Raw genomic sequence first — 11275 nt, 5'->3', positions numbered from 1 at the left:
CATCTTAGAAGTTAATTTTATTCATTAAAAAACAGGCCTTGAAACTTCGCTCTTGAAGGAGCAGACAAATTTCCCTCTGGTAAGGGGCAACTCTAAAAGGAAAATTTTAAATTTGTATTGCAACTTTGCAAAGGGCACCACAGCAAAAATAAACAGCATGGCAATTGCTGTAGGTGCCGTGGGATAGGTCGAGGCCTGATTAAAGGGTAATTAATTTTGTGGTTATTAAAGGAATATCATTGGAAGTGGAAATTATATCAATTTTATAGATCAAAGATAAGAAATATTATACCTTGAAATTGATTTTAACTTACAAATGAGTGACTTAAGTGTAACACTTTATTCAGCTGATTTGTTTGTTGCAAATATTCTGCAAATAAATTAGTTATTTAACATTATGTTGCCTCATTTAATACATCTTGTTTAATACTCACTGTGCATTATTAACAAAGAACTATTTATTTATTTTGTTTGAATTTGAAAGTAATATCTTAACAAAACAAAGTTTTGTTTAGTGTTTTTATATATTCAATGTCTACTTTTTGTGGTTAATTTCCGCCCAGCAAATATTGTTTGCGATTGTTTAAAACAATTTTCTAACTCTTAAGTCCCCACCCCTTCAATACTTAACCAAAGAAATGTTGACATTATGTAGTCAATGCATGAGTTGTGGCGATTTTAATGTGTGGACTAAAGGTCGAGTCACACTGCAGCAACAAACATAACGGTCACGATCACTTAGTTGAACTGCTCCATGCAGAATACGCACACGCTCATTCAACCAATAGTATGCGTTCTCTTTGCGCATTTTCGTTATCGCTGCAGTGTGACTCGGCATTTAGGGTCAGTCAATATAAACTAACTTAATTATACTGCATAACCTCATTAATGTATCTGATTTCACTGTCCAACTCATTAACAGCCAACAAGGCCTACAAATAAAATTATTTCTTAGATACTTGTAGAAATACAGTTGTTCCTTCTAACAAAAACCTTTTTATGACCTTCCTAGTACCTGTACTCCTCTTTGCTTAGTCTGTTGCCATTGATGTCCACAGTATCTTATTTCAAGCCAGGAGGTAGAAAACGAGGGATTCATCATTGGTGCGTTCGATTAGCTTCCCTGTGCAACCTCGCGGTGCTCATTCAGGTGAGCCCCTGACAAGAGCTAATCAAATGATCACCCACCCTCTTGTGATGATGTCTCGGGCCAGCCCTAAGTGACCTGTTCCACAAGCAGGGCACTGGGGGCTGACCCGGGTGAGCCCCTGGAATGACGTCAAAGCTATTCCGACGTAAGATCGGGGTCAACCCGGGGAAGCTAATCGAACGCACCCATTGATGCAGCTAATAGTGTGGTTCAAGAGTGGATAAAAGGTTACATCTTGGTGCACTAATTTGTCATGTTTGTAGGGGGAATGTGCAACAAAAACTGAAAAAAATGTATTTTATGAAAAAAATAGAATGTATGAATACAAGTGTAGATAAATCAAACAACAATTCTGCCAGTATTTTTTAACTAGATTCAAGTCTTCCCTCTTGATGGATAAGTGATCTTTTGAGTCACAAATCAAACTACTTTTTCTCAGAGTTTTTGTCGTAGAGAGTTGCATGTCCATGTTGGAAATAAACACAAAGATGAGCAATTAGAATCACTGGTAGTTAGATTTATAAATTAAATATATGCATATTTATGTATGTAAGGAATCCGAATTTTGTAAACTTCAGTGTATATGATATTTTTGTGAAACAAATCTTCAAGAACCATGTAAATACTTTAAAACTATGTATAAAATGGGTATGTAAATTGAATAGAAATTTGATGTATAGAGAAAAGAAATTCATCTAGACTTTTTAACACCACGGCCTAATTTCATGAAGCTGTTTAGCAGAAACTAATGCTCAGCAAATTTCTTGGTTCATTGAAAAAATTAGCGGGGTAGCAGTTGTTATAAAGGTTAAAGGCAGTGGACACTATTGGTCATTGTCAAAGACGAGCCTTCACAGTTGGTGTATCTCATCATATGCATAAAATAACAAACCTGTGAAAATTTGAGCTCAGTCCGTCATCAAACTTACAAGATAAAATTGAAAGAACAAAACACCCTTGTTACGCGAAGTTGTGTACGTTTAGATGGTTGATTTCGAGACCTTAAGTTCTTAACCTGAGGTCTCAAAATCAAAGTCATGGAAAAATACTTCTTTCTCGAAAACTCCGGCACTTCAGAGGGAGCCGTTTTTTACAACGTTTTATACCATCAACCTCTCCCCATTACTCGTCACCAAGAAAGGTTTTGTGCTAATATTTATGTTGAGTAATTACCAATAGTGTCCACTGCCTTTAACGTAATGGTTGTCTGGTAATTTGTTTGTGCTGAGCAAGATTTTGTTGTAACTGGCAAGTCTTCGTGCTGACAGGCTTTATGAAATTGGGGTCCTGTTTGTAGCGACATTGAGGCCATTGTTATTGAAAGGTGGTACCTGGGTATTTGGCTATAAAGTCTATTTTTAGTATTGTATCCTATTCATCGAATGGGGATGTTGTGTAAGTATAGATTTCATTACGGGAACCTTACTAATTTGACCAAATGTCATTAGTCAATTTATGTCAAGATTTCTTCATCCAATTTGTGGGGAATAAATTATGATTGTTTTCTTTTCTTAATAGAGGTGGTTAAAGGGGAGGTTGTATACAACTGCATGCATCACATTTTGCATTGAACAATTTAAATGTTCATCTAAAATAAAAATCAGCGCCGGGATCAAATTTCATAAATCTAGTCGTGCTAGCAGCAAGTAATATTTTCTGCCCGAAAAACAAAACAAAAAACAGACCCTGTCTAAATCATGTTAACCTTAACCCGAACTCAAGTAACCAACACAAGCGCCAACACCTTAACCCTAAAAACCAACCCACCCTAATCTCGCTAACCAACTCCAAACCCAAATACAACCTGTACCTCAATGAGGTTAAGACATGTCTGTTTAACTGGATTTTGTTTTCTTCTGCTGCGTACTTAATGTTTTAAGTAACAATTTGAGCTTTACTCCGCGATTAACAAATTATGTACCCTATTCCTGAAAAACCACATTAACGGGGCGTAACAATTAGCACATATTATTACAACTCATGACGTTAAATTACATCTTGTGTTCAATTTGTACATAATGACTAAAAACTGTATAAAGTACTTTAAGAAATAAACAATTAAATCTTGCAATGACAGAGAGGTAGAGATGGACAAACTGTTTTGTGATCTTTATTTGATTTGTTTGCACCTCCATTCTTCATTATTACCATGGTTACACTCTAGTCCAAGTTGTAAAATAACTCATTAATTGCAAAGGGTTATATAGGCCTGACATAAGGTGGGTGGGTGCGCAAGCACAAAGATTATCCCCTTGTGATTTTGGAGGGAAAGACTGCAAGGCTTACCCCTTGTGGTTTTATTAAATTTCAGCAAAATTGCAAGGCTTACTGCTTGTGATTTTAGCAAAATTTAAACAAAATTGCAAGGTTTACCCCTACCCCTTGAGATTTTATTAATTGTTTGCAAATTTTCAGCAAAAATGCAATGCTTATCACTTGTGATTTTCAAGAAATTTCAGCCAAATTTCAACAAAAATGAAAGGATTTACCCCTTGTAAATTTTATCAAATTTCAACAAAACATGCAATGCAATGCTTGTTGTACCCCTTGCGTTTTTATCAGAACTTATCAAAATTTCAACAAAATGTAAGGCTTATCGCTAGTGATTTTATAAATATTCAGCAAAATTTCAACAAAAATGCAAGGCTTACCCCTTGTTTAAATTTGTTGTTATTTTATCAGATTTTAGCAAAATTTCAACAATAATGCAAAGCTTACCCCTTGTGATTTGATCAGATTTTAGCCAAATGTCAACAATACTGTAAGGCTTACCCCTTGTGATTTTATCAGTTTTTAGCAATATGTCAACAACAATGCAATATTGAATATAATGAATATAAACCCCATTTACCAGGAGCTAAAAAATATGAAAAGGCAATTGTATGATATCCATACAATTTCCACTCATGACCTTTTATACCTGAGCAGACGACGTTATCATTTAGATGCTTAGACATATCCTTACCATGTTCAAGTCCAAATCTAGCAATCATGGCTATGGCTAATGGCTGCAGAGCCAGTGTTGTAGAAATATGATAAGATTGAAGCCGCTGTTGAAGCACTTAGTTCAAACATGGTTATAGCTCCACCATGATCATTTCCTAACTAAAGCCAAGTCTGAGTCAAGCAACCACTACCATGGCTAAAGGCTGTAGGGCCAGTGTTGTAGAAATATGATAATACAGAAGCCGCTGTAGACAGAAGCCGCTGTTGAAGCACTTGGTTCAAACATTGCTTTTAGGTTCCACAATGATCATTTCCTAACTATGGTCAAGCCCGAATCCTGCAACCACTGGCATTGGTACATGTATAGCTGATGGCTGCGGGGCCAGTGTTGTAGAAATACAAGTTTTTGTTGAAGCCCTAAGTTCAAACATGGCTTTTAAGTTCCACCGAGGTCATTTCCTAACTAAAGCCAAGTCCGAATCAAGCAACCACTACCATGGCTAAAGGCTGTAGGGCCAGTGTTGTAGAAATATGATAAGATAGAAGCCACTGTTGAAGCACTTAGTTCAAACGTGCCTCTTAAAGCTATTGGACACTTTCGGTAAACATTATTGTCCAAGTCCCACACTTCGTGTATCACAACTTATATATAAAATAACAATCCTGTGGAAATTTAGGCTCAATCGGACATCGGAGTCAGGAGAAAATAACGGGAAAGCCCACTCCTATTTTCGCGCGTTTCGCCGTGTCATGACATGTGTTTATAACAAATCCATAATTCTCGTTAACGAGAATTTATATTGTTTTACCGTTTTCTCAAAAAGTAAAGCATTTCATGGACTAATATTTCAAGAGAAGTCTTTCGCCATTACCTTCTGTAAACCCTGTAAATTATTTGTAAATCTGTGAACTTTTTTTTTTTTTTCTGTACCGAAAGGGTCCAATGGCTTTAAGTTCCACCGAGGTCAGGATTCCAACTTGCAAATGGCTCCAACAGTTGATAAAAGTCCAAACTTTGGTATTTACTTCTCGAACCTCCGATCAGGGAAAAACGGATTGAAATCTTTGATCTTATCCCGCTGTTCCTGTGGCATGTACTTCAGCAGATACTGCAGAGGTTTCTTGTGTGGGAATTTCTTTTGCTCTGCGATGTAAATCTTGGGGTGGTTGTAGTCGAACACCGGCTCCCGCATCTCTGAGAAAATGCCAAAAGGAAAACAAATGTCACAAATATTATGTGATGTTACAAAGTTATTAGTGTCGAAAAGTTATCAGTGTCGAAAAGTACGAGTGTAGGCCTACACATCCTGAGTATTGGTAAAACACAAATGAAAGGAAACCTTTTAAGATATGGACCAGTGAAAAAACTAACAGACCAATAAAGGATATGGACCAGTGAAAAAAACTAACAGACCAATATAGTAAAGGATATGGACCAGTGAAAAAACTAACAGACTAACAAACGATACGACCAGTGAAAAAACTAACAGACCAAAACAGGATATGAACCAGTGAAAAAACTAACAGACCAAAAAAGGATACAGACCAATAAAAAAAATTAACAGACCAATATAGTAAAGGATATGGACCAGTGAAAAAGCTAACAGACCGTTGAAAGGATATGGACCAGTGAAAAAAATAAAGACCCATAAAGGATATGGACCATTGAAAATAATAAAAAACGATAAAGGATATGGACCAGTGAAAAATATCACACCCGTAAAACGACAAACTGAAAAAAGTTAAGATGAACCAAATCTACCTAACGTATGATGGAAGGTTTCTGTAACGGATTGATCCCAGCGACATTGGAAGAATGCCAGCCCGGCTGGTGTGATCACATCTTGGTACTGTCGGTAGAATTCCAACGTCTCAAAGGTCCTCTCTTTCAGGTTCCGACTGCATATAAAAAGTTTGACAAGTAAAATAGTAACAATTAACATTCATGCTTCGCAAAAAAACTTACATCGGCTTTCAATTTTTAAATCCCACTTTCTTTCCACCCTTTTGTAGCCCTCACCTCAAGTGGCCTACTTTATGGCCAGTTGATTGGCAACTTCCCATAACAAAAAGAAAAGAACAACCCCACACTACCCTTCAACCCTACATTTCATTTAAATAATCAGAGTCAACTTTAGGAATCTTTAAAAGGTTTTTCCTCTGGAGGATTAGTTTCTATGCAAAAAAAAGAACTTTATGATCAAACTAAATTAAAAAGTTGATCAATCCAGTACTAATTATTTTGATAAAGTACTGAGTATAAAGTGCTAACACACATTGGTGAACCAAAATAAATATTCTTAATACCCGATGCATATTTAGCATTTAATTAAAGCCATTGGACACTTTCGGTACAGACAAAAATAAAATAAAAGTTCACAGATTTACAAATAACTTACAGGGTTAACAGAAGGTAATGGTGAAAGAATTCACTTGAAATATTATTCCATGAAATGCTTTACTTTTTGAGAAAACAGTAAAACAATATCAATTCTCGATATTGAGAATTACAGATTTATTTTAAACACATGTCATGACACGGCGAAATGTGCGGAAACAAGAGAGGGTTTTCCCGTTATTTTCTCCCGACTCCGATGACCGATTGAGCCTAAATTTTCACAGGTTTGTTATTTTATATATAAGTTGTGATACACGAAGTGTGGGCCTTGCACAATACTGTTTACAGAAAGTATCCAATGGCTTTAAAGGTAAGATTGTTGCCAGAGGTTACATACCAAGGGAGGGGAGCCCCCTCTGCACTGTAGTCCACCCTGCCGTCCTGCTGGAATAGTACGAAGGCAAAGCGGTGATAACCGGTACCCCGTGCTGGGAATGGTGGCAGGTAATCAAAGATCTCATCTCCTTGACTCAGCTGATTACCAGGGATGTTTCCTCTGAAATTACCACAAACGTAAAGAAAGATGTTCAAAGTAAAAGAATTTGACAGTTACAGGTCGCACCCCTAGCAATTCACATTTCTGTAGTGCCCTTTGCAAAGTTCCAATACAAATTAACAATTTCCTCATAGTGCCCCTTACAAACAACAAAAAAGGCTGTGCCCCTTCAAGAGCGAAGTTTAAAGGGAAGGTAGACGTTTGGTAATTACTCAAAACAAATATTAATTTAAAAACTGACTTGGTAACAAGCAGTGGAGAGCTGGTGATAGTATAAAACATTTTTTTAGCCTTCGAGAAAGACTCTGCTAGGGTCAAAACGTCAGGCCATTAACTATTTTTTGCGGTATAAAACATTGTGAGAAACGGCTCCCTCTGAAGTAGCATAGATTTTGAAATAGAGGTAAATTCTCGCTAAAATAATAAAAGACTTCTAGCTAGAAGTCTCTTATTCCCATCTGAAAGCACACAAGTTCGTCAAACAAGGGGTGTTTTTTCTTTCATCATTTTCTCCCAACTCTGATGACCAATTGAGCTGAAATACTCACAGATTCGTTATTTTATGCATATGTTGAGATACACCAAGTGAGAACACTGGTCTTTGACAATTACCAATAGTGTACCTTCCCTTTAAGGCCTGTTGTTAGAATTTGGCAGTGGTGTGTCGAGTCCGAGCGGTTTAAGGCACTGGTCTGAAGCTCTAGTGTTTCTGATCACCAGAGTGTGGGTTCGAACCCCGGTCTTGACACTTGTGTCCTTCAGCAAGATCCCAATAACTCCCAAGAACATTTGCAATTATGAGGAAGGATCTATAAACGTTGTGGTTGCTAAGGTTACATGACTTACATCATCCAATGAACATACTCCTTGGAGTTATCTTGTAAATGACCATCTGTAGGACAATAAAATAAGTTTCCGTCAATAACAAACTCTCTTGAACTTAAACTAGTTGTGAATAATGTGTGTACATAATGTGCTATGCAAGCACCACATGATATCATATTGCATGCTTGCATAATGCGTATATCATACAAAACTACAGTGGACGACATTGACTGGTCAGACAGTAGGAGGGTTGACTGTGCACTGTAAAGATGCATTCACCACATAGTGCATCATATTGCAGGCTGGCATAGTGCATCTATCACACAGCCACAGTGGATGATACTGAATAAATAGAGGGTGGATTGTGTACTGCATTGATGCAAGCTTAGGTCAGCTTCAACTAGTGGCATCAATCTGGTGCCACACAGGTCATTTTTCCAAACTGTGTTTATCCTCCCAGTATTTTTGTATAAAATACTTTTTGTGCAAAATTTGTATACAATGTTTTTGCACACATGCAGCGAATCATACCTGGATTTGTTAGTAGAAGAGTCCAGAGCTTATCATTTGTGGACGTGTAGTTGATGTCTGGTGGCTGTGAAGCCTGGGTTTGGGGAAGAAACAGACAAAACAATGCTAGGTATGAATACAGTCTGATATTCAGAATGCAGTTGATGTACATTGAAAGAAATACCAATCAGGAAATTGTGATTCAGTAACTAGACGACAATAATTATCCTGGGGTCGATTTCACAAAGAGTTAGGACTAGGCCTAACTTAGGACTAGTCCTAGGAGATATACAAATTGCATGGATAGTCCTAAGTTAGGACAAGTAACTGGTCCTAACTCGAATAAGACTAGTCCGAACTCTTTGTGAAATCCACCCCTGGTCATTGTGAAATCAATGGTAAAGCTTTGGGGGGATTCAAACCTACAACCTTGTGATTGCATATTATATATATATATATATGTGGTGATACACGATGTGTGGGACTTGGACAATACTGTTTACCAAAAGTGTATAATGGCTTTAATGAGGATGACCAATCCAGCACAGCTGATCATTTGGGGCCCTTATATATATATAAAAACACATCAAGTAATGACTTGTGTACAATTCAACTTTCAATTAATCACCTCTGTTGGGGTGACAACGTTTCCGGTAAAGACAGGCATCGTGTGCTCAGCGTCAACACGATAGTCAATCTTCATCATTACTTGAGGTAGGAAATCCGCACTATCAAACAGGTCCTTGAAGATGCCATAGTGATGAGCGATGCGACGGATGTGATATGGCGCACTAGTCTGCTCCCATTCTGCTTTGACCTCATCCAGTGATACTTGTACTGTCAGAGTCCGGGCGCAAGATTGAAAGAAGAAAAGGGGAAGAATTATACAAAATATCTTACAGTGTCTCAGAAAAGAGTATAGCAAAAAAAATATAAAAAATATATGTGTTTAAGGAAAGGTGTACAATTTTCAGCAATATATCTCAAAAAACGCTACCTGTTTTTAAAATGAAATTTTCACAGGTTAGCTTTGATATAACTTCATGTACACCGTATATAGATTGAAACAAACAGCGGCCATTCCAATATATAACCAAATGTATACAATCCATTTAAATAGGGTTTCTATGACAAGTATCAAAGACCTTTTGTGCAAAATAATAAATGGAGGTGCGATCAGGTAAACTAAAACAAAATTGTGAAAATAAATGGTTTGTCATAACCCTCCAGTCTATGAAAGGCTGGAGGATTTAAGGTTAATGATTACAGCAACTAGGAGCAAGTTTCAAGTGAGTGTGCACCATGGTTAACTTAAGGTTGACTATTTTGACTTGAACCAAAGCTGGTCGACCATTGGATGACTTCTGTGGTCGACTATTTGGTACCATCCTCAAGACCATGGTTTCTTCCATGGTCCCAAAAGCATGTTCAATGCTACTACAAAGCATGTGTAAAACGCACAGGGAAAACCATTCCCAGTGACACTACCCATGGTTGACTAGACTTCTAAACCAGTCTTTCAAGTGAGTGTGTCACTGCGCACGTTTGTTGCTGGTCAGTAGTCTACTAAAGTGTGCGCCATCGAACTTGCTCTAGGTGGACCTCAACTCACATGTTCTTCGTCTGGCTGCTCTCTCTAGGTCAGGATCGTTTTTGTTTTTTGAGAGAGTCATTAGCCTCTCCTTAGGCGGTTTCTTCCCGGGTTGAAATGTTGGTTTGATCGGAAGACCGATATCAATGCCTGTCGATGCTGAAACGAAACAATACAGCACGGTAGAAGGATGGTATTAGTACTCTGACCTAGCCCACCTTGTTAGGCTGTTAAAGCTTATTTTTAAAGGAACAATACAGTATTGCTTTCGCTGTAATCTTTTCAAAAAGTTTGACATCTGCGATAGTGGTCCAAGTGGAATGACAAGATAAAACAAAAATAGAACAGGCTACCTACATAGCCTTTAGAGGCAAAACCCAGTAAATAGGGCGCTGTACTCATTTTTTTTGTCATTATTTTGTCATTATTAGTTATGACCAATAATGACAAAATTTTGAAAAAAGGTGTATAGCACCCAAGTTACTGGGTCTAACTTTGCCCCATAAATTGGTACAATCCACTCTGTATCTTTGGCCCAGCACCATTCCCTATCAAAAATTTTCGAGGGGTCAGGTTCCCTTAAGTTTAACCACATCTCAAAAAATCATATGGTATGATCAATTGCTGCAATTGACTATGAAGGAACCCGTCTAATTATAAGAACACATGTGTGTGCTTCGAAAAAGAACAAGTTGAAGTTGTCAAGCTTGTTGAGAAAGTTCACACTCAAAATTCATTCAGGCGTAGGGCTATCTTATTCTAATTCTAATTATATACACACAAAAAATCACAAGTAATGACAGGCCAGAATATAGATCGGATAACTTTCCGTATGGCGCCACTACTTTTTCACTAATTTCTACAAAAAGGGATATCTCATTGAGGTAAATTAGATACTATAGTATATTATTTCTTATCGAATGAAAAAGTGGTGGCGCCGTACTGAAACTTTTTCCCGCTTTTTTCCCGTTTTTCGTTAAAAAAAATTAAGAAAGATTTTGATATCAATAGTTCTGGGGCCAAGGATACGGAGTGGATTTCAGCGCGCGCAACCAACCACATTCACTTCTCAGATAGAATGCGATGCACGCAGTTCGAAATATGAGAGTACAATTTCAATTATATCTGTGAATTTAGACAATATGAGATCATGAAATCGATTACCTCCAGCATATTGACGTCCTACATTACACTTTAGATCACTTTTTGTATTCAGCTGTCTCTTAATACAACCAAGTATTGCAAAATTGTGATTATTATTTCTCGAAATCTGTCGAAAGGCACGTCCTAAGGGCGCAGCCATCTTGAACATGTGCTCAAGCGAGACACTTGGTGGCGCTGTTCAATTTCATACAGAGA

At 37.4% G+C, this 11275-nt stretch overlaps 1 protein-coding gene across 1 annotated transcript; it reads right to left on the bottom strand.

Annotated features, from left to right (window-relative positions):
* Window positions 1-3256: 3256 nt before the first annotated feature.
* LOC139934748 (large ribosomal subunit protein mL38-like) lies at window positions 3257-11219 on the bottom strand. Its single transcript, XM_071929140.1, has 8 exons — window positions 11081-11219; window positions 9938-10075; window positions 8954-9162; window positions 8347-8419; window positions 7837-7882; window positions 6832-6990; window positions 5859-5995; window positions 3257-5291 (listed from the first exon to the last, which is right to left on the bottom strand). The coding sequence occupies exons 1-8, from the start codon at window positions 11217-11219 to the stop codon at window positions 5119-5121; spliced, it is 1074 nt and encodes a 357-aa protein (XP_071785241.1). The 3' UTR covers window positions 3257-5118.
* Between the last annotated feature and the right edge of the window lie 56 nt (window positions 11220-11275).

This window comes from Asterias amurensis, chromosome 3 (assembly GCF_032118995.1).
Source record: "Asterias amurensis chromosome 3, ASM3211899v1".
NCBI lineage: Eukaryota > Metazoa > Echinodermata > Asteroidea > Forcipulatida > Asteriidae > Asterias > Asterias amurensis.
This window is presented reverse-complemented; position numbering and strand designations above follow the sequence as displayed.